We start from the raw sequence: 25,585 nt of genomic DNA, 5'->3' as shown, positions 1-25,585 counted from the left end.
CGCGCCCTCTAATGGCGAAAAATTACATATTGTGCCTTTAAGTTTAAGAATTTTAAAGAGGCACTATATGATTTCTGTTCCACAATTCAAACAATCAAACGGACCTACAGAACAACTGATTGTGTTCAAACAGGTTTTACAAACACTGTGTGTATGTTAAAAACAAAAGTCTGAGAGTCGCTGGAGTGAGACTGCATGCTACACCCAATTACTGTCAACAAGCCAGTGCATCAAAACAGGAAGTGGGTGCAGATTTTAAATGGCATTTCCTTTAAAGGCTTGAGAGTGAAACTAAAACATCCTGATGATGATGATGATGCTGCTGGTGCTGTCTGGACTGATTTACACTTAACATTCACATTTCTGCATTTATGATGCATTCAAGGTTGACATGTTATAAGTAAATTTGTTTTCTGAGGATCAAACCATCAGAGTCATTCTGTAAATGAAAAATACACCCACACACGATTCTCAAACAATTCACTAGCCACTATCCTTAGCCGAGACGTCACAGACAGCAAACATTAAATATAAAACTATTTCACATCACTGTATGTATATATACATATATAAGTGGTCCGCAGCTCTGAATGCATGACCAAAATAAAAAATGCACTCTATAAATAAGTTCTGACAGCTGTTTGCGTACCGACATGGTTGACAGCTGTTAATACACAATTGCCATTTTAGATCGACAAACTGTACTATATAAGATTTCTTTTCAAACTGAGACCATGAATCTAGGCTATCCCATGCCATTTTCAAAGCACAATACAAAACTGTGACATTCATTCACTGATGCTTTATAATCAGCAGCTGCGCTAAATCCAGAAGCATGTATACTTACTTGCCGGCAACCCGCCAAAATAAAAGCCTACTGATTTTAAGTTTGAAAATGATGAAAACACTTTTATTTATTTATTTTTAGATGCTTTTATTCAAAGCGACTTACAATTGGGGAATATATAAAGCGATTCTTTTTAAAAAGGGGAAACAAAAAGTAGTAGCAAATATTTGCATTTTATTTTTAAGTTTACTATAAAATATTTGTATTTGATACTAGGCCTACCTTTAATTTTTAATAATATTATCACGCATTATTATTTCGTTTATTATTTTATAAAAAATAAAAAAACTAATTAAATGCAAAGTGCAATAATATTATAATTATTATTAATATTTTTTTTATAGTTATATTTAATGGGTCACGCTATATGCAGTGTGAGGACCAAACCAAATCTCCAACCAAAGAACCAGGCTGAAAAAAATATGTGCACTCCTGTATATATATATATTAACTATTATTAATGATTTTATATATATATATATATATATATATATATATATATATATATATATGTTATATTATTATTCCTATGATAGTAATGGCTATATATTGTAAAACAATTACATTGTGAAATAAATGAAAGTGATTTTTTTTGTAAAGACTAACTACCATTTAAACACAGATTTAACATCTACCTTTCCAGCATGACAGAAATAAAAACCAGCTGAAATGTGAAATATTTCATAAAAAACACTTAAACATTTGATCATCGTATAAAATCGAATTTAATATAATATATTAGATGAGATTATAAAAAATACTTTAATATAATTTTAATTGATTTATCATTATAACATAGAAACAACAGCTAACACATTAATCCCCAAATGTCCCACGCATCATGTATGTCGTCACGCGTTGACTTCATCAAATTGCGATCTGTTTGTTAGATCGGCCAAGTGTAGCGAGCACCGATCAAGTCATAAAATGTGATTATCGGCTGTACCAATCTCCAGCCGATTGATTGGAGCATCCCTTATATATTACAAGTAAATGAATCATTTTATTCAGTGACTTATTAAAAGCTTACACATTTCTTGTGTAAACCTACACATTTAACTGCTTATCAATTTTATATAGAGCCTATATAAAGTTGATAAGCAGTTAGATGTGTTGGTTTACACAAGAAATGTGTAAGCTTATAATAAGTCACTGAATAAAATGATTAATTTACTTGTTAAATGTTAAATTTGATTTACAGAACTTTTTATGCTGTTTTCTATCAGTTTGGACTTGAATAAAGAGAGAAAACTTGCATTTATTCTCAGCACACAGAGACTCTTTCACCTAGATATCACACTATAGAGACTGTGTCTATTCTCTGAACTAGAAAATACAAAAAACGTCCAAACCAATTTAAGAGTAACGATTTAATTGAGGTTCAACAAATAAACAGATGCAATACGGATAAACAAATGATAAAGCTTGGCTTATTGAATATCAGGTCCCTTTCTACAAAAGCACTTTTTGTGCTGATCATAATCTAGATGTGCTCTGTTTAACAGAAACCTAGCTAAAACCTGATGATTACATTATTTTAAATGAGTCTACCCCCCAATATTAATGTTATAAACATGAGCTACATCCAAAAGTGGGGAGATGTTGCTTCAATTTATAACAATGGTTTCAGTATTTTTCAGAGGGCGGGCTTCAAGTATAACTCGTTTGAAGTAATGGTGCTTCATATATCATTGTCCAGAGAAACGAGTGTTAATGATAAATCCCCTGTGATGTTTGTACTGGCTACTGTATACAGGCAACCAGGGCACCATACAGACTTTATTAAAGAGTTTGCTGATTTTATATCTGAGTTAGTGCTGGCTGCAGATAAAGTTTTTAATTGTTGGTGATTTTAAATATCCATGTTGATAATGAAAAAAGATGCATTGGGATCAGCATTTATAGACATTCTGAACTCTATTGGGGTTAGACAACACGTCTCAGGACCTACTCATTGTTGAAATCATACTCTAGATTTAATACTGTCACATGGAATTGATGTTGATGGTGTTGCAGCTGGAGGAAAAAAAAAACTAGAGGTATTTTGTATTGCTTGGCGGGAAAGTAGCCTATCCTACAGAAAAGCATTAAAAACTGCTAGATCTGATTACTTTTCGTCTCTTTTAGAAGAAAACAAACATAACCCCAGGTATTTATTCAATACAGTGGCTGAATTAATGAAAAATAAAGCATCAACAAGTTTTGACATTTCTCAACAGCACAGCAGTAATGACTTTATGAACTACTTTATTTCTAAGATTGATACTATTAGAGATAAAATAGTAAACGTGCATTTGTCAGCTACAGTATCGCATCAGACGGTGTACTATAGATCCCTGAGGAACAGTTCCACTCATTCTCTACTATAGGAGAGGAAGAATTGTATAAACTTGTTAAATCATCTAAACCAACAACATGTATATTAGACCCTATTTCATCTAAGCTCCTAAAAGAGGTGCTTCCAGAAGTCACAGATCCTCTTCTGACTATTATTAATTCCTCATTGTCATTAGGATATGTCCCCAAAACCTTCAAACTGGCTGTTATTAAGCCTTTCATCAAAAAACCACAACTTGACCCAAAAGAACAAGTTAATTATAGACTGATTTCGAATCTCCCTTTTCTGTCCAAGATACTAGAAAAGGCAGTATCCTCACAATTAAATTCCTTCTTAGAAAAAAATGGTATCTGTGAGGATTTCCAGTCCGGATTTAGACCGTATCATAGTACTGAGACTGCTCTCCTTAGAGTTACAAATGACCTGCTCTTATCATCTGATCGTGGTTGTATCTCTCTATTAGTGCTATTGGATCTTAGTGCTGCGTTCGACACTATTGACAACAACATTCTTTTGCATAGACTAGAAAACTTTGTTGGAATTAATGGAAGTGCCTTAACATGGTTTAAATCGTACTTATCCACCTTTTTCCTCAACGCGGAAGTGAGCCAATGGGTGAGACTTCCGTTTCATTATCCACCATAGGTAAATAACAAGGAGAATAACAACGTGCAGTAAATGGTAAAACGGTTCTTAATTAAGATAACAGATTAAAATAATATCAATATCAAACAGCAAAACTAACTGTTTTGTACAGCTAAAAATAGCTGGACGCAAATGAGACCGGAAGCTTTACCCATATAATTTACAAATGGCGGCACCGATTTTTACGTCAGGAAAAAGGTGGATATGACCACCATCAATTCATAGCAGTGAATGAAGAGGTATCATATCGATCACAAGTGCAGTATGGAGTACCTCAAGGCTCAGTACTAGGGCCGTTACTCTTCACGCTTTACATGCTACCCTTGGGAGATATCATCAGGAAACACGGTGTTAGCTTTCACTGTTATGCTGATGATACTCAGCTCTATCATTTTTCGCGGCCTGGCGAAACATACCAATTTGAAAAACTAACGGAATGCATAGTCGATATAAAAAACTGGATGACGAGTAATTTCTTACTGCTAAATTCTGAAAAAACAGGTGTTAATTATAGGACCTAAAAACTCTGCATGTAATGACCTAGAACGCTGTCTAAGACTTGATGGCTGCTCTGTCAAATCTTCATCATCAGTTAGGAACCTAGGTGTGCTATTTGATAGCAATCTTTCCTTAGAAAGCCACGTTTCTAGCATTTGTAAAACTGCATTTTTCCATCTCAAAAATATATCTAAATTATGGCCTGTGCTCTCAATGTCAAATGCACAAATGTTAATCCATGCAATTATGACCTCAAGGTTAGATTATTGTAATGCTTTATTGGGTGTTTTTTCTGCACACTTAGTAAACAAACTCAAGTTAGTCCAAAATGCTGCAGCTAGAGTTCTTACTAGAACCAGGAAGTATGACAATATTAGCCCGGTTCTGTCAACACTGCACTGGCTCCCTATAAAACATCGGATAGATTTTAAAATCTTCCTTATTACTGATAAAGCCCTGAATGGTTTAGCACCTCAGTATTTGAACGAGCTCTTGTTTAAAAAGTTAATGTACTTGCTACATCATTAGAAGAATGGCATCTACGCTCATATTAGTCTGTTTCTCTCTTATTCCGAGGTCACCGTAGCCACCAGATCCAGTCTGTATCCAGATCAGAGGGTCACTGCAGTCACCTGGATCCAGTACGTATCCAGCCCAGATGGTGGATCAGCACCTAGAAAGGACCTCTACAGCCCTGAAAGACAGCGGAGACCAGGACAACTAGATGAGCTGCAGAGACAGATCCCCTGTAAACACCTTGTCTCAGACGACCACTGGGACTAAACCACAAGAAACAGATGATTCTTCTGTACAATCTGACTTTGCTGCAGCCTGGAATTGAACTGCTGGTTTCGTCTGGTCAGAGGAGAAGTGGCCCCCCGACTGAGCCTGGTTTCTCCCAAGGTTTTTTCTCCATTCTATCACCGATGGAGTTTTGGTTCCTTGCCACTGTCGCCTCTGGCTTGCTTAGTTGGGGACACTTCATTTACAGCAATGTCGTTGACTTGATTGCAAATGATTGCACAGATACTATTTAAACTGAACTGAGATGAATGACATCACTGAATTCAATGATGAAATGCCTTTAACTGTCATTTTGCATTTTTGACACACTGTTTTCCTTATTAATGTTATTCAGTTGCTTTGACACAACATTTTTTGTTTAAAGCGCTATATAAATAAAGGTGACTTGACTTGACTTAACTTAATCTTTTCCCAGGCATTTTGTTTTCATAGTTAGACAGATACCGCTAGTATCATTATAGGCAGGGGTGCACATAATTTTTATTCATAAGAGAACCTGGAGATTTGGTTTGGTCCTCACACTATAGCGTGACCCATTAAATATAACTATAATTTTTTTTATTAATAATCTTTATAATATTATTATATTATAATATTATTGCACTTTATTATTTAGTACTTTTTTAAAATAAAAAATAAACTTCATAATAATGTATGATAATAGTATTAAAAATAAAAGGTAGGACTAGTATTAAACAAATACAATTATTTTATAGTAAACTTAAAAATAAAATGCTAATATTTACTACTACTTTCTTTGTTTGCCTTTTTAAGAAGAATTGCTTTATATATTCCCCAACTGTAAGTCGCTTTGGATAATAGCGTCTAAAAATAAATAATAAAAGCATTTTCATCATTTTCAAACTTAAAATCAGTAGGCTTTTATTTTGGCGGGTTGCCGGCAAGTAAGTATACGCGCTTCTGTATTTAGCGCAGCTGCTGATTATAAAGCATCAGTGAATGAATGTCACAGTTTTGTATAGTGCTTTAAAAATTGGCATGGGATAGCCTAGATTCATGCTCTCAGTTTGAAAAGAAATCTTATAGAGATTTGAATTATAGAGAAATGAGAATTGTTAACGCTATTGTTAACAACCATTTTAGTCGCAGTTTGGAGCCCTGTAATACATGAACTAACATTAACTAATGGAACCTTGTTGTAAAGTGTTTCTGCTTATTTAATAGAATACAAGATAACAAAGGTCAAAAACAATTATAACAACAACTATTTTATGTTTGGGGACAGAACCGGTGAAAATGTTGGCAGGGCAAGTAAAAATGTGAACTGGGCCAGTAGAAATAATCCTTAGTGTTGAGCCCTGAAGGGTATTTTGAAATATGTGATATTTAAACATTTTTATAATATAATATTTCTTTAATGTTTTATTTCTTAGCGTGACAGAAATAGAAACGAGATGAAAAATATGAAATGTTTCATAAAAACATTTGATCAATGTTTAAATATGAATAATATAATACACATGCTGAAAATAAGATAAATACACATACACACTTTTCTTACACAAAAATTTGTTAAAAGAAATTGATATTGTTCTTGTTATTATTGGTAAAAATGGTACAATTATATTAATAACAATATTTGTGATAAAAACAATTAACACTTTAATGTTAGCATTATCTTTTGTATTATATATTTTGTTATTAGTCAATGAATTGTTAAGACAACTCATCCTAGTGTGTAAGCAAACTAAAGCCTACTCTTGCCATTATGACTTTGCTGGTCCATAAACCATGCAGTAACAAAGTTATATTGGATTTGCTCTGTTAACTTCTGAAGGATATGCGTCTGTTTGCCCTCATGTACACTGCGAGAGTGAGAGACATTTCCTCACCTGAATGAGTGCGGGAGGTGGAAACAGGGACAGAAAGTACAGAAGCAAGGGAAAACATGCAGAAATCCGCCATCAACATACACAGATATTCCAAGGAGACTTGAGAACATCTGACTATGTTAACAGGAAACGTGTATTGAGGTTTACATGAAAACACTGGTAAATTTTCAGTCCACGTATAGCAGATGAGCACAACACAAAGACAGGAAACCACCTCATTCATTTAACTCATTATGCTTTGATGGTTTTCCCAAATACTCCAAAACCACTGCATTTCTCAGCAGTATTCCTGGAAAACTAGTCCAATCCATTCGCCTGAGTCATCTGTGTCATCTGTCCTCTGGAGGATAAATAGCATCTGTGACACATCCCTATGAGCCGAGTTAAACATTACTGAAGAGGAAGAGTCGTGTGTCATTAGAGGTCAGGTCACACCCTGCTAGAGACGCGGTCAGCGTGCTGCCAGACGGGCCTGTGGAAGTGGAGAACACCTCATGAATGCACCCCTGACCTCCTTCAAATGCAGCACTGGGACATTTTCTTCCTCTGCAAATCAACACTGGACAAACCACTGTTTTACTGACCGCCCTCCTCCTCTGACGCTCTGAAAGCTCCATCTATCCTGGTTTACTACAACATTCATTACATTAACCAGCATTAAACGGCTGCGTGGAGAGTTTAGAAAGGTGCATCACAACAATAGCCTAAGACAACAACTAAACAGACAGTTGACTAGTTAACATTATTTAAATCTAATTGTAATTTTTCTGAAGAAAAAAAAAATTAAGGAATTATGATTCATAGTTCCAGGTTTGCTTGTACTTGTTTGTAGAGTTGCACAATTTGGACAAAAAAATTGTGATAATATAAGTAATATATAAGTAATAATAATAATAATATCAAATTACAAAACCAATATTTATGCCTGTCTTAGTTTAATTTCAAGTCTGTCTCAGTTTCACTAAGTACTTCTGATTACAACTTTGGGAAGATGGTTTGTGCATGTTGGGTTTCCATGCATGATTACATTTATTATGTAGGTCTAACATATTTCACAATAAGATCATGAACATGAATTGAGAGTAAATACAGACAGAGTTGATCTGAAATGTGAGTGAAGAAAGGAAACATTGACCCAAATTCGGAAATAGTGACACAAATTTTGATTCTTCATGTGATATTTAAAGTGAACTTCCATCTGGTTTGCATTATCTCACTGCTTCCCAGGAATATGGAAAAACAAGCAGTGCTGCAGTTCATTCAGCCAAATCAGGAAGTGATTTGGAGCAGTTTCCTGTTTCCTTGTTGCTCCCTCTTCCAGAAGCTCCTGACCCCTGAAGGCCCGACAGCATTTCCTCTAGACACAAGCTCCCTCAGGAAACTCCATATATGTATGCAACCATGCGGTGAGCCTCTGCTCCCTTCCGTCAGCACATCAGCCTGATATTAGTCTGCTAACCATGTCACCATTATTCACAGAAGCACTCTACAAACACCCATAATGCATTTTGTGAAGAGAGATATTAGGATTTAAGGACGCCAGTTCAACAAAGAGCATTTAAACATGACCTGACTTTCAGAAAAATCAATTGTCTATGTGTACAAATAAGTGCATGTGGCAAATAACTTGGTTAGTGGAGTGTAAATTTCTCTGTAAATCAGTCATCAGTTTATTTCCTGAAGAGTGAATGACCAAGGACAGATGGGTGTTTGAAAACATGTTTTCAAACAGTTGTTATACAGCACAACAGATGTACAAATCCCATTCATTTTTACCATAGGGGACTGATTTGTAGCAATAACTCATAACCCGTTAAAGACAGACCTACCTTGAGCTACAAGGTTGTTAACTGATGGTATTTGCTTCAGCTGAAGCCATTAATTTTTTAAATAATTGTTTTTACCAGTGGAAATCGTCTCCAGTTACTCGTGTAACCTTAGTTCCCTGAGAGGAGGGAAGGAGACATTACGTATGGGGAAACCCTTCCTCAAAATGCTGAAGCCTGATTCAATCACTCTATTGCTCTGCAGTAGCCAATGGCATCCGACCATTCGCCTGATTGGCTGGCTCAGACCTATATAAGTGATTCTGAATACCTCAGAATCTTTTGACTGAGCGAGAGCTATTGAAGCCGTAAGGAGGTTTTTTCTTTTTCCCCTCACACGGCCATCTACATAATGTCTCGTTCCCTCCTCTCAGGGAACTAAGGTTACACGAGTAACTGAAAAAGTTTCCTTAGCCGGTCTCTCTACATTACGTATGGGGAACGTATAATATCCCGCCGTGTGAAAAATAGTGCCGCCAAACTCGCACATAGCCGATGCAGAGGGCTAGGCACTAAGACAGTTCAGCGCGCTCGCCCCTCCCCCTCTAGGTCGGGTATCGGACCTAGTTGAAAACTCAGATGCAGTTTTTGGCAGTGAGCTAACACGGCACCGGTCGACTCCCTGCACAGTCAAGCAACATTGAACTGGTGTGATATGGGAGTGGAAATAAGGCAGCAAAACTTGTTGGAGCTTGAAAAACACTGCCAGCCTTAATAAGTGGGCATAAATAAATGGGAACACTTCAGGATGTGTGCTTGTTTCACTTGGTAAATGACTTCACTTACACAAGAGAATAAATATGATGCTGGACCGTCTCGCCTAGACAACCTAGTTGAAACCATGTTCGTATATAGCTGTGCCAAACCAGGGCGTCAGAGCCTCGAGACATGAATACGTTATGACAAGGCGCTCCATCCCTCTCTTCACGCCTGTGGTGGGACTATTTGCAACGGCCTCAAATGCAGCGAGCCCAGCCAGAAGGTGGAGGCTGCAGCTGCCATTAGACCAAGCAGTCTTTGAAACATTTTCAGAGGAACCGCCTTGCCTTGCACAAAAGAGGCGAGTGTATTGTGAATGGGCTGGATTCTCTGCTCTGATAAGCACACGATCATCGTGACGAGTTCTAAACCAAAAACTGGTGGAGCGCGACCAGCATATCTGGCCAATCACTGAGCTGATGACGATCTGGACCTTGACCTGGGAGAAGGAGTGTCAGATCATTTGGGGAGGAGGTGCGGTAACATCTTTGACTGCTTTAGTGCTTCTGTATACTTCTCAGAATAAATCTCCACCACGACTCCAAAGAGACCCTGCGGGCTCACCGGGGCATCGAGGAGCTGCCTCTTCTCTGCATCTCACATCTCCATCAGTCACAGGTGACGATACAGAACCACAAGGCTGCCCATATTGCGGCCAATTCCCTGGGCGACCTTTTTAGATGTGGCCAAGGCTAGATCAGCTGCTGTCCGCAATTTGCAGAGTGACTCTTGGACCGGGCCTTCATCGTCCAGGGACCTCAGCAGTCGCTTCTGGAATACCTGCAAAACTGCCATCGTGTAGAGGGCAGATGCTGCAGAAATATTTGCTTTTTCAGTGATGTGAGCTGTGGCCTGACATGGCTTAGAAGGCAATGAGACGGTTTTCCTGCCTCAGGACGGACATAGGTGAGCAGCAACGGCATCCTCAACTATAGAGGCGGTCGTGTGTACCCTCTTTTCTCCGCCTCCTCCACTGCCGTGAGAAGCTAAGTTCCTTGTGCATGAGGCTCGGGCTGAGTGAGGGGAGTGCCATGAATGAGTGAGCTTCTCATGGAGCTCAGGGAAGAAAGGGGCGGGTCTCTGTGGAGCGTCCGCTTGGCGGCTCGCGCAGAGGAAAAACCCGTCCATCCAAACGTTTTGACAGCTGTTCAGGGGCTGCCCAGTCCAAATCAGGTGAAACCTTGGACGCCATTGGCTATCGCAAAGCAATAGAGTGATTCAAACAGGCTTTAGCATTTAGTTGAAAAGGGTTTCCCCATATGTAATGACGAGAAACCCACTCGAGAAGGGAACCAATTACTTGTGACTCTTCAAAAAATCTCCAACAGAGAATCGAAACAAGCAAATCACACCAAAAGCACTATGATTGATGTTATTGAGTCAGAGAGAGAGAGGTTGCCAGGTCTATGTAACAAAACCAGACCAAAAATAGTCCTATCCAAATATCAACATTCAACATATGCCTGTCCCATACCTAAAGTACATATTTTACATTCAATGTTATAAGTTGTCGACAATTTCAACTAGCAGCAATCATAAACCATCTGTTTTCATAAATGAGCTCAAAGGCCCTCCCTCAAACAGCTCATAATCTAACACAGTTTTATCATTGGTAGAACATAAAATATTTCAGTGTATGCTTTTCAGTCAATTACAATGCATGCAATATGACAAACCTTTAAAACATAGGAAATAATCAGTTTACAAGTATCGCAATTGTGTGGGAAAACTGCAAACTTGGCAACACTGAGTGAGAGAGAAAGAGAGAGAGGAGAGAGAAACATAAAACTTATTTCTATATAATCAAAATCTTTAAATCAATAGTTTCTCCTAGGGCTCGCGATATAATTTTTTTCAATAATGGTAATATGGTTTTTAAACACATTTCCGATATTTCGATATACATTACCAGTATTTCACATACACTGATTTACAGTGGGGCTCGAACGTTTGGGCACCCCTTGCAGAATCTGTGAAAATGTGAATAATTTTCAAAAAATAAGAGAGATCATACTAAATGCATGTTATTTTTTATTTAGTACTGTCCTGAGTAAGATATTGTACATTAAAGATGTTTACATTTAGTCCACAAGACAAAAAAAATTCTGAAATTATTAAAATTACCTCATTCAAAAGTTTGGGAACCCTTGGTTCTTAATACTGTGTGTGGTTACCTGGATGATCCACGACTGTTTTTATGTTTTGTGATGGTTGTGCATGAGTCCCTTGTTTGTTCTGAACAGTTAAACTGAGAACTGTTCTTCAGAAAAATCTTTAAGGTCCTGCAGATTCTTCAGTTTTCCAGCATCTTTGCATATATGATTTTTTATGTTTTTTAAGAGAATTCTTTAAAAACATAAAAAATCTTACTGTTCAAAAACTTTTGACTGGTAGTGTATATTAGCCTATAGTTCGAAGTTAAAGATATTAATTTTAATTAGGTAGTCTGAGACGATTATTTAACAGTGTTTTCACATTTATTGTTTGTATGAAGGCTAAATAAAAAAATTAAAAAATATGTTTTTTTTTCTAAAATATTATATGGTTTTAAATGAGGTGTCATAGACTTAGCAAATTAATTTTTCATAAGTTTGTATACACAGACATCTGTAGTGGGCGTTATTGGCCATTTTTACGAGGCTTTTTTAATAGTGTTCATATTGATATCGGAATTATAAATATAATTAAGAAATATTTCGTGATATAAATTCTGGCCATATCATCCAGCCCTAGTTTCTCCATTGTTTTTAATTGGATGTCAAGTGAAACGGATTATTTTTCTTGTCATCACAAAATTATTATTGTCAGCTGCCAGCCACCATCCAGATATTAGGGCTGTGCAATTAATCACATGCGATTGTCAAGGGCATCTTGTCAGTAAAGCCGGTTCCATGATTAGTAGTAAATGTGCATCACCTGCTTTCAGATGGAGCAGCATTTAATACACAGAGCCATAGTTCACTGACAAGCTAGGCAATATCACGTTCATAATCGAATGCCATTCATCTGCGATTATGAATGCGATATTGCCTAGCTTGTCAATAGCGATTAATTGCACAGCCCTACCAGATATTTAACATACTAAAATGAAATATCAGTTGCTCTCACAGATCTGATGAGATTCTCCATTCTCCAATATGACTAAACAGCACTGAAAAAAGCATAAGCATTCATCAGTCAAAGACAACTTAACAATGCAACAGTTGACTAGTAGAGCGAGACATTACTGTACACATGGCCAATGAACTGGACATGAGACTTTCTGTAAAGCAGGGTGTGACCGCCAATAACATCTACCACAGACGAGATTTCACTCAGAGAATACACTGGTTTCCTCTGCTGTTTGAAGGTGCGTGTTGTGGAGCATTGAACCATGACGGGACTGTGGCTACTTCTCCAAAACATGCGCAATTCTGTCAAATGCTGGTGAAGCAATCAGGTTAAAAATAACAAACTGCCACACAGGGACATGAAGATGTTAGCAAACAACACTTGCAATCACAAATCAAGCACAAATGTATTTGTTCTACTCATATCTATCAAAGTACAATGTAATACCATCACTATTGCTGCATCATATTCACAAGTGTTTATATAAGTATAATAACGACAATAATAATAACAAGCACATAACACTTAATTGCACATTCATTAAACAAATACTTATGAGTCCTCCCCTTATGAACATTTACCATAGTAATCACAAGTGGAATATGGTGAAAGTACTATGATTAAAGTTTATTAAATGAAAGTGGGATAGTTTACCATCAAAGTACAATCTAATTCCAAAATGGTATTATGGTACAGTATTTTCACAGTAAATTCCTTTTAAGAGTTAATAATAATAGCAAACTCTTTTTTTTCATCAGAAGTGGAGAATAACTTAATTGCTGCACTTAAAACATAAACAAATACTGCCTGCCAAAATACCATAGTACTATGGTTATATTTTATAAATGAAAACGGGATCTTTATCAAACAGGAGTTTCTCATTTTAATAACAGTGGTTGTTAGTAACAAATTACCAGTTATCACAAAATACTGCATTATATTTTTGGAAAAATACAAAAACACTGAATGTGAGATAAAGCCACTGCTTTACTAAAAAAATAAAATTAGTATCATTGAGACATTAAGCAGTTTAATTCAGAAATATTTTTATTTTATTACTTATTACAGAAATTGTAGTTTTAGTAATTTTGTTGTGTTTTTATCATTTTTATTTGTTACTGACTTGTTACTGACTGTTTTTGTTTTGTTTTGTTTTTTATATGTCTTTTTATTGATTTTTATTTCAGTGTTGTAGTTATATTATTATATGAAGTTAAAGGGATAGTTCACCCAAAAATCAAAATTATGTCATTAATGACTCACCCTCATGTCGTTCCAAACCCGTGAGACCTCCGTTCATCTTCGGAACACAGTATAAGATATTTTAGATTTAGTCCAAGAACTTTCTGTCCCTCCATTGAGAATGTATGTATGGTATACTGTCCACGTCCAGAAAGGTAATAAAAACATCTTCAAAGTAGTCCATGTGACATCAGAGGGTCCGTTAGAATTTTTTGAAGCATCGAAAATACATTTTGGTCCAAAAATATCAAAAACTACGACTTTATTCAGCATTGACTTCTCTCCCGGGTCTGTTTGGAGCTCGTTCACAGCACATCCGGTTCGCGAACGAATCACTCGATGTAACCGGATCTTCTTGAACCAGTTCACCAAATCGAACTGAATCGTTTGAAACGGTTCGCGTCAACAATAAGCATTAATCCACAAATGACTTAAGCTGTTAACTTTTTTAACATGGCTGACACTCCCTCTGAGTTCAAACAAAAACCAATATCCCGGAGTAATTCATTTCCTCAAACAGTACACTGACTGAACCGAGCCAGATAACGAACGAATGATTGACTCGTTCTCGAGTCAAGAACCGTTTCTGTCGGACACGTGCGATTCGAGAACCGAGGAGCTGATGATACTGCGCATGCGTGAAGCAGACTGACACACAGCGCGTCTGAACCGAACTGGTTCTTTTGGTGATTGATTCTGAACTGATTCTGTGCTAATGTTATGAGCGCGGGGTAAACCGAAGGCTTGAATCAAGGGCAATCATCGCCAATGAAGTCATTACGTCGACCGCGCGCAAAAAGAACTGTGTGAACCGTTTTCGGCAACCGGTTTATTGAATCAAACTGTCCGAAAGAACCGGTTCGTGGAGAAGAACAGAACTTCCCATCACTACCGGTGATCCGAAAAAAACCGATGCAACCGGTTCTTGACTCGAGAACGAGTCAATGTTTCGTTCGTTATCTGGCTCGGTTCAGTCAGTGTACTGTTTGAGTAAATGAATTACTCCGGGATATTGATTTATTTGAACTCAGAGGGAGTGTCAGCCATGTTAAAAAAGTTAACAGCTTAAGTCATTTGTGGATTAATGCTTATTGTTGACGCGAACCGTTTCAAACAATTCAGTTCGATTTGGTGAACTGGTTCAAGAAGATCCGGTTACATCGAGTGATTCGTTCGCGAACCGGATGTGCTGTGAACGCGCTCATAACAGACCCGGGAGAGAGAAGTCAATGCTGAATAAAGTCGTAGTTTTTGTTATTTTTGGACCAAAATGTATTTTCGATGCTTCAAAAAAATTCTAACGGACCCTCTGATGTCACATGGACTACTTTGAAGATGTTTTTATTACCTTTCTGGACGTGGACAGTATACCATACATACATTCTCAATGGAGGGACAGAAAGCTCTCGGACTAAATCTAAAATATCTTATACTGTGTTCCGAAGATGAACGGAGGTCTTACGGGTTTGGAACGACATGAGGGTGAGTCATTAATGACATAATTTTGATTTTTTGGGTGAACTATCCCTTTAAACTAAATAAAATTGAAACATGTTGCTTTGGCAACTAGCTGAAATAAAGTTTAAGGTTTTTTTATATTTTACTTTATGTCAGTTGATGTTTATTTTATTTAAGTAAAATGTTTTTTTTAATGCTTTTAGTTTTAGTTAACTATAATAACCCTGGTAGAGGGTCAGTGATTCTAACACATCATGTTCAAGAACTGATGTTTGTCTTACACTGTACAATAGTTCTAAAATAACATTCAATTTCAGTTTTCTACTTCAAAATTTAATATTTAGTTCAACGTGTTACTGGTATACCAATTTACAAGTAATTTCTGAGTGAATATTAGGTGACACTTTAGTTGAAGCCTTTTTATAAAACATTATAAAAGGTATTCATAAGGTATGTTGCAAATATAATGCATTATATCTTTTTATAAAAAAAGTGTAACAAAGGTTAGAATGCATCATAATATTTGCAGATTCCTTGTTACATCTGAAACTGGTTGTTTGTCATGTGGTTTAATGCATAATACTTTCTAAAGGCGTAACTATGAATAGATAAGGTTTATAACTGTGGTTACAGTTATTCATGAGATCATTATGAGGTGTGTTACAAGGCAAAATTAATGCATTAAAACACTTTTATGATGCATTATATATTAAGGCTTCAAGTTTTAGATTAGATTAAACTTTATTGTCACTGTGCAGAGTACCAGTCCATGTACAACCCAAACTGAGTGATATTTAAATGCAAAGCTGTTACTCGACCTCATATAAACGTGTCCAGCTGTACTGTGGTACATATGGAAATGAAGAGCCTCACGCTCAGAGCCAAACACGTGCCCAGGCGATGCAAGCTCTTGCAGCCGGAGTGCGTTTACTGTGCCGTACAGAGATTAGATTAGACCTGTGGGACTGTGTGTGTGTGTGTGTGTGTATATGTGTTCTGCTTTTAATCTGAGTCAAATAACAACTCAATGACAGCAGCAAACACGCATTCACCTCTTGCATAAGACCTGTATGAAGCTAAGGAACAGAACAACAACATCACACACACACACACACACAGAGAGAGAGGCTTCACAACACAAATGTTCAATTGTAAATGTCATGCACACTCAAAAAGAAATTGAAAGAGACAAATGGTACAGAGAGCATCTTCCCAGTGTTTATCGTGTTTACATCAGTCAAACCACATGCCAGCAGTCAAACTGAGAAAACAGAACACATGTCTGTCTGTGTCTCTAGAAAATCACATGCATTTCTGTTTTAGTCGGAAAGAATGATTCCATCAGCATGTTCTATTTGTTGCAATGCCTGTATAAATGATTTCAGATGCAGAACAAACTGAGAAAAAAAAAGAAGAAAAAAAAAACAGCCGTAACGTTTATGAGTCCAGGGCTAATAATGCTCTGCTGTTTCTAAACATCCACAGCTGAAGTGAGACACACACATCTGTGCACTAATCTGTGACTATGTGAATTAAAATACGTTTAATACACGAATATAACGATCTGAACGCACAGTCTCAGTATTTTCACGCATCTGGATTTGCAGCTATTTGAGGCTCACTGCATTCAAACTAAGCTGAGCGTCATTCAAACAAATAAGACATTATTTTCCGTGTGATATGATAAAAAAAAATGATTTATACATATCTGCACTGACAGCTAAATTACAATATTACGCATTCATTTGTGATTTTTATTTATATAAATGTCCACAGATTCTTACAATAGACAGTGAGCGCGCAGAGCGCGACGGTGCGATTTCACTCAGAATAGGGAAAGCGGTCTCGCGCAGAAACCTGCGCGCTCCAGAACTTACCGATTTTTATTTTGACACTCTGGAAAACCCGAAGACCTTCCTCTTCGACCGCCATGCTCGCAGCTCCAGTTCTTTCCCGTTCACTATCCGCCTCTTTCTCTCTCTCTCTCTCTCTGTATTCCAACGCGGACGGTGACTCACCGGACTGTGCAGGACGCCGCGAACGTAAAGCTCAAACGCGACCGTTTCTCGAGGGGGAATGGCCTGGAAAAAGCTTCTCTCGTTCTAATTGGATGACAGCGCGGGCGCGTCATTGAGTAGGCGGAGAATATCACATTACATTCTGTCTACAGTTAAAGCGTCGCGTCAAAATCTTTCTAGTTTCGTCGCGTCGCGTTGATTGCTGTGTGACATGTTACCCAAATTAGTCATCCTTACAGCATTAATAATCTTTGATTTTCTTTTATTTCTATTTAAATGCCATACTGCTCTCCTATGCTCGCTGTAATTGAACTCTGACAATGAAGTTCAATCTAAAAATTTCTTTCTTGTTTGGTTCTGCACAATTCTGAGACTTTTGTACTTCTGAGTTCTGCCCTACTTTGTTTCTATTAATAACACAAGCATGTTTTCGGACAAGAGTCATCCTTGCTCAAGGCGTAACCAAATATTCAGAATAGAGGGAAAAGCCAAGTGTGTTATGAATGAAAACCTCATATTAATCGTTTAAAAACGATGGCATAAAAAAAGCATAGTTTCCATTATACTATAGTTATTGTTACTGTAAAATCATAATATATGAATGTGGGATCTGCACAGTGGCAGAATCGTTGTCTCTTGAATAACACCACTCCGTTCCCATTTAATACAAATAACTGACATTTTAGTGTATACTAGTACTCTGGTGAATCCTGTGGCGAATGTAGGTGCTAGATCTGATTCTCATCAGGCTCATTGAAAATATGCTTATACACAAAATAAAAAAACATGGGAGCAATGATAATGTGAAATGCAATCCACTGAAAGTTCATCTACATTGTTACCAGTCAATGAAATCTCATCTGGCTTGTGAAGAGAGAACGAGAGTGTAATTTAAACCTGTGAAACAGATCTCATGTCATATGTCCATTCAGGCTACAAAGTGCAGATTTGTCCGTGAGCCTCTTACTGAAGGATCATGAAGTCCAGGGTGATGTTTTAATAACTCTGTACCTGCTGTTATCCGGACTAGAACTGTTGGGCCTCTATCATGTGGGCTTTTCTGGGCTAAATGTTGGACTTAAGCTCACTGAACCGATTCCCTAATTCTCACCAGATGCATCATCCTTCCAGGACAGGCGGCAGTCTTGTCAGCAGTGAAGAGGAAGACACCGAGAATGGACTATTGTTGCCACACTGCTTCCATTAGCTGTGGCTGTAGGTATTAGTGTCTGACCCTTTTAAAATAGCACCAGGGCTAATTGCATTGCTCCAGCATGTCAGCATGCAACAGTCAATGCGAGGTGTTTCTAGAAAAGGAGTGATGTCTGCATGGATGAAATTGATAGACTTCTGAAAATGAGCATGCTTTGACGCATATACAAAGCATGCTGAGACAAACAATACTTTGTCCCACAAGTAGCCACATGCAAATTTCTCAGTGAAGGGAGTTTACAGACACACGCAGGGCACTGTGTAATGGGGGCAATGTAACCGTCTATTTGATGTTTTTACTTTAGTCAAAACAGCACTGACTACGCCCTGTGGTAAACCACCAGGAGTGTGTGTGTGTGTGTGTGTGTGTGTGTGTGTGTTTGTTTGTTTGTGTGTGTGTGTGCATCAGCATCAGCACAATGACTAAATCTAAATGTAATTTAGCACTCACTTCTATCCAAAGCACTAGTTTGTGTAGCCACATTTGCACTGTCAAATTATTATTTCACTCATGGATTTTGATGATGATCAAAAATCATGTTCAAATGTGATTATCAGGCTTTTGAGAAACGTTTATTTGTTCATCTCTCAATCATAATTGTATTGCATTGCTTTATATATTTTGATCATAAAACTAAGCATTAAAGTATCATATTAATACATATTTTTGTAGAAATAGAGTGACGACCAATATTAATATAATTTTATGTAAGTTGTCTACTATACTGTTATAAAAATCTCAATGATTTACATTACGAGCATCATAATTTCCTCATATAAATATCAGCATCTGCACCAAATTCCATATTTTTGCTCCATATTCTCACTGTATGAGCTATAGCCTTATGGATCTTAAATGATACTCAACACAAAACACATATACATAGTTTTTCCTTTTAGACTTTTGAAGATATCATTCATATATATTCAATAAACTAGATTTTTTTAAATTATTTGATATATCAGACTCTACTGGGTTAAAATGCATTGTAAATCTGCTCAGCACACATAAAAATTACTTTAATGGATAAGTCAGGAATTTCTTTTGTTGAATGAACTGTTTAGGGAACACTTTCATTTCTTAATTTAGCTCATAAGCATGCACTCATCTGATGTCTGATAGGCCACATTTACACAGTCAACCCGATTATTCCACTGCAAATCTTGTTGCATGCATATAAACAGCACATTTTTCACATCCAATTTTTGCCACTTTCCAATGTAGTTATCTGATATCCAATCATCTGACCTAAAACTAAGTGCTCATATTCAATTTCCCTCCTATTTTTATATCAGTGGCAAAAAACATTAGCAGATATGCAAATGTCAGGTCTGTGTACAAGGCCTTGCCGTGTCCCTTGTCTCTGAATGTGTGAGGATTAGGGAGACAGATGTTCTTTTTATATACTGAGAGATCAGTGCTTTAATTTCACTCACAAGTCAAAGAAACAATAGACATGAGCTGGAAATAGCAGCTCAGATCAGCACGCACACACACACACACACACGCACACACAAAATTACAGAGCTGACATGTCTTGTTGCAGGGGTGGAAATACTTCACTGCGAGCACTGGATTCAGGATGAGAAAGCACAGAGATAGTATGTCCATATGGAGATTAACGTGAGAAATAAAGTGGATCTCTCTAGAATGAGGAATGTTTTGAGTCCCTAATACAACACATCCAAATGAAATGCGGAAAACACATCAGTAAAATCCATATTCATAAAGCTTCCGTTGTGCAGTTTTAATATATTTCTATAATCGCTTCCATCCCAGATTCTCATACTTCTGTACAGCAAACACTAGAAGTCATTACACGCTCTGTAGTTATTTTGTTTCACTTGCTTACATTCAGTGCTTTGGTAATACGAGTGTATTGTTGTGGTAATTGTGCAATTTGTTTTTGTAAACTGCACAGTAAATCCTTTTTAGCTGTCTCTCCTGTAAGAAAAGAGAAATCAGAAATGAGATCCTTTTCATTTAACTCCGTTGTTCTCCTTGATAGCAATTAGATTAAATAGAGAAATAGAGATGTTTGAGACAGAATTATACCGCTTCTCGGATGTTTTCTCTTGGAAACAAAGACTATTGTGTCACAGTAATCTCACATGTGTCTCCTTTAGAGTTCTTAGAAGAGAACAGCAATGTCTCAAACTGTCTGCAGTCAAATGTCATATTCTGAAATATGAAGAATATGACTATTTCTCATCAAAGGTTTCAACTTCAAAACACAAAAGTGCACAGTTTGGCACATAGAAAGTGAAACATCCTCTTAACTTTTGAAAACATTATGATGTAGGTTTTTGTTGTGTTTTTGATGATTAGAAACTAAATGAATATATGATTTTTTCTAATTCATGGAAGTGAATTCACTAGCAGTCAAAAGTTTGGACACATTGCTGAATCTATATGTTTCTGATCCAAACTTTTACACTGAAATGCTGAAACATTTCAAAACCTATATATTATGCACAATTTTTTAATGTATATTTTTGAGTAGATAGTAACTACTCATTATCAATTCATCATCAGCTACTCATCATCAATACATCATCAATTGCTCATCATAAATATAAACTCCTTTAGTGTTTAAAATCATCCCGGGAGTCCCAACTTTTGACTGCTAGTGTACATGTTAATACACAGGGTTTAACACACAAATGTTATCTGAATCATTCAAAATGATGTTCCTCTGAAAAGAGAATAAGTCCACGAATAGTGGAGTAGCAGCACACATTCAAACTCACTTATGCAATAATCACCAGTCTTTTAGAGTAGTGTGGTTCTGAACGATTTAACTGACCTTAAGATCACTAACACAAAGTGAAAGCTGCTTGTTTAACACAAATAAGCAATCAAAGCAGAAGAAGCTCTTTACCAAATGTGAAAAGACATGGTCGCTCAGGATGGGTTTCTAATATTTCTCACTGCCAGGTCAGCACTGGACGTACAAATGGAAGCCCTCTTGCTTTGGGCTATATATAATAATCATAGTGGAACAATAAAGCCATCTAGTGGTTGAACACATTTAGCCACACAGCTCAGGCAATGTTTCATGATCATTTAGGAAATTATGCTTGAAAATGGGGGGGTGGGGGTGGGGGTTAAATTTCCAAAAATCCACATTGCACTTACTGTTAATATTGCCAGATTACCATATTCACTGTAAATTGAATATCAAATATTCCTAGGCCTGATTTCACTGACAGGGCTTAGATTAAGACAGGATTAGACCTTAGGGAAATTGACACATTTAAGTTTCTTTTATTTATTATTATTATTATTATTGTTGTTGTTTTAATGTCCCTTAGTGAAAAAAAAAGATATATAAGATATGTCAGTGCAAGTTGCTTTCAGTTAAAACAGCTCAAATGCATTTTAGTCTGGGACTAGGGTTAAGCCTCTGTGAAACTGGGCACAAACATTCATTAATATCTTGTTGAATATTTCCCTATTACTGGCACATTTTTCTGTTAATTATTGCAATTTTGGGCATATTAAAAGAATATATTACCCGCAAAATGAAAATTCTTGTTTACTCACCCTCATGTCAGTCTAGATTCATATACTATTAAAAACATTATCCAGCTCCAAAAATGCCTTAAAAATATTCTGACAGTAATCCATACGACTTGTGCTATATTCTCTGTGTTCTGAAGTCATACAATAGTTTTTAATGAAGTACAGACATTAATTTAACTACATGATGTTTACTAAATGATTTTTGTGAACTATTAATTTAAAATTTACTATACATGTATTCATACCCGGTTAACGGGGAAATTCTCAGAAGGTTCTCTCAAAGTGGAACAAACATTCTTCCAGTTACATTAATAGATTGTTCATTTGGTCAGTTATTTGGTCTTTAAAAATGATCTCAAAATGTTAGCCCAAAAATAGCATCATTCATGGAACGTTTTATTTTCAGTAATTTCAGTAACTTTTTTGAAATGTTACTGCTTGTTTCAGAAGGTTCAGTGAACATTCAAAAGAAACATAATGTTTGCAACATGATAAAATTAAATGTTTCCTTACTGTTTGAATAACAACAACAACAACAACAACAAAATTTTTTTGAAACATTAAAAAAAAAAATGTTCTGAACATTCAGAAATAACTTAAAGTCCCCATGAAATCAAAATTAAAAATTACAAATCTAAAGTTTTTGGGTGTGAGTATCAATATGTTAGTATTAAGGTTATCTATAAAGCAGTGTGCTCCGAAACAGTGACAAAAGTCGCATTTAGAAGATATAAGCATTCAAAACTTGCAGTTCGTCACTTCTGCCAAAACGGCTCAACGCTTTTTTTGACGTCACATCGTACTTCATCTTCTCATCAAATCTTCTGGCCAATCAAATGCTCTCTCCGAAGCGCCCGCCCCCTGCACTATAAATTGACGCTGAAGCGCCGGTGTCCTGACATTTTATCCTACCCGTCAGATTTTCCTACCAGGGTTAACTGCGCATGCGCACAGCAATATCGCGTACTTTTTCTCATTCAATTCATTTCAATTCAAGTTTATTTGTATAGCGCTTTTTACGATACAAATCATTACAAAGCAACTTTACAGAAAATTAAGTTTCTACAATATTTAGTAGTAGCTTATCAGTGGTGACTGTCAGTTCATGTGCATATAGCAGAAATGTTCAGAAAAATCAATAAAAAGACGTAAACAAACAGACGATTAACACTATTAACAGCAATTATGCAATCAAACTTATAGCAAAATGTGGTAGTTCTGTATGTTGTCTCTGGGTTAGCATCATCTGAACCCTGAGGGGTTGGCATCATCTCTTCTCAGGTGTTCTGGATCCAGACTGGAGCTTGTGTAAATCCTAGTTACCACGGGATGTAAATCCCGTGGCAAAGCAGAGAAACAAATAGAGACATAATTAGCGTAGCTGCTGTTCCAGCCAAGTAAAATTAATTCGTTTAACCCAAGCTAAAGAATAATAATGCACATTTGATCAGATATAACTGCAGTCCAAAATTATGAGATGCATTATTTGAATGCTTGGCCAAAGAGGTGTGTTTTTTTAATCTAGATTTAAAACAGAGAGAGTGTGTCTTAGCCCCGAACATTATCAGGAAGGCTATTCCAGAGTTTGGGAGCCAAATGCGAAGAAGCTCTACCTCCTTTAGTGGACTTTGCTATCCTAGGTACTATCAAAAGTCCAGCGTTTTGTGACCTTAGGGAGCGTGATGGGTTGTAGCGTGGTAGAAGACTAGTTAGGTACGCAGGAGCTAAGCCATTAAGGGCCTTATAAGTAAGTAATAATATTTTGTAACTGATACGGAACTTAATAGGTAGCCAGTGCAGAGACTGTAGTATTGGGGTAATACGATCATATTTTCTTGACCTGGTAAGGACTCTAGCCGCTGCATTTTGGACTGCCTGTAGCTTGTTTATTGAGGATGCAGGACAACCACCTAGCAGTGCATTACAATAGTCCAGTCTAGAGGTCATGAATGCATGAACTAGCTTTTCTGCATCAGGAACAGGTAACATGTTTCGTAGCTTGGCAATGTTTGTAAGATGGAAGAATGCTGTTTTTGTAACATGGGAAATATGATTTTCAAAAGACAAGTTACTGTCTAATATAACACCCAGATTTTTTACAGTAGAGGAAGTAACAGTACATCCGTCTAGTTGCAAATTGTAATCTACGAGATTCTGTGTAATGTTTTCTGGTCCAATAAGTAATATCTCTGTCTTATCTGAATTTAATAGGAGAAAATTATTGGTCATCCAATCTTTTACATTTTTAACACACTCTGTTAGCTTAGATAATTTAGAAGTTTCACCTGGTCTTGTTGAGATATATAGTTGAGTATCATCAGCATAACAGTGGAAACTAATCCCGTATTTTCTAATGATATTACCAAGGGGCAACATGTATATTGAAAATAGCAGAGGACCTAGGACAGATCCTTGTGGCACTCCATATTTTACTGGTGATAAATGAGATGACTCCCCATTTAGATAAACAAAGTGGTAGCGATCTCATGATAAACAACTATATTTAATGAATTTGCATTACTGTAAGGGTAGGTTTAGGGTTGGGGTAGGTATAGACTTTTATAAAACACAATCTAATACGTAGAAAAAATTATTTATTGCTGGTTTACTGTAAATGTATCCCTTATTGCTTCAACCGCGAATATAACACATAATTACTGTATTTGCATTACTGTAAGGGTATGTTTAGGGTTATGGTATGTGTAGATGTTAATAAACCATAATTTTATAGGCAGCATTTTTCGTTGTCGAATTGTACTACCCACTGTTTTAATGGGAGGTAGGAAAATCTGACAGCGTAGGACAAATCGACAGAACACCGGCTGAGATCAGCCACTTTGTTCACGGTGTAGTATTTCTTGTACAGTGAATGGCTCGTAGTGCACAATGTAGTTAATAGGGAACGATACAGACATTATAAATAAGCTTTCTATTGGTGCAAATAAGGTCTGGTTTCACATCGTTTCACGCGAATTGCGGCAGCGCACACATCTGATCTGGACTTTGGCCCCGGCCAGGTACGCGATCCAGTCGGCATATATCAAAAACTTTTACAGCTACACAGCCTCAGCATTATTATGACCACTATTTTGTTTTAGTAAGAGTCTCATATTGAATCTAGGGGGTAATCTATTAGACGCCCAGACAGCAAGCATTTTCGGCCCAGATCCGGCCCACATCTGTCCCGCATGGATTTCACGCGGGCCAGATGTGGGCCGGATCTGGGCCGAAACTGCTTGCTGTCTCAAATGCAGCTTTTTACCGAGCTCAACTGCTCTGGCCCAAGCAGATATAAACAAAACGCTATTGGCTATTTTAAAAAGGGGGCGGTACATATAGATCAGTGGGCGGGACTACTCGATAAGTCCCGCCCTCTCTTCCTGCTCCAGTTGAATAATGTCCTCAATACATAAAATAATGCTGTGTGTTTCAAGGCACTTCAGGGGAC

General features: G+C 36.9%; 1 protein-coding gene across 2 annotated transcripts in view; it reads right to left on the bottom strand.

Annotated features, from left to right (window-relative positions):
- The window catches only part of LOC109053195 (ras GTPase-activating protein 3-like), a 79,595-nt gene extending 62,149 nt beyond the window's left edge, over positions 1-17,446 (bottom strand). The window contains exon 1 of one of the 2 annotated variants that reach the window (XM_042751567.1): positions 17,259-17,446. In XM_042751567.1, the coding sequence (XP_042607501.1) occupies positions 17,259-17,313 (55 nt within the window). In that variant the 5' untranslated portion in view covers positions 17,314-17,446. The remainder of the gene's footprint in view (positions 1-17,258) is intronic. The other variant, XM_042751647.1, reaches the window with a different exon arrangement.
- Positions 17,447-25,585: the final 8,139 nt, after the last annotated feature.

Source organism: Cyprinus carpio, chromosome A1 (genome assembly GCF_018340385.1).
Source record: "Cyprinus carpio isolate SPL01 chromosome A1, ASM1834038v1, whole genome shotgun sequence".
Classification (NCBI taxonomy): Eukaryota; Metazoa; Chordata; class Actinopteri; order Cypriniformes; family Cyprinidae; genus Cyprinus; species Cyprinus carpio.
The sequence above is the reverse complement of the archived record's forward strand: the minus strand, read 5'-3'. Positions and strand labels throughout refer to the sequence as shown.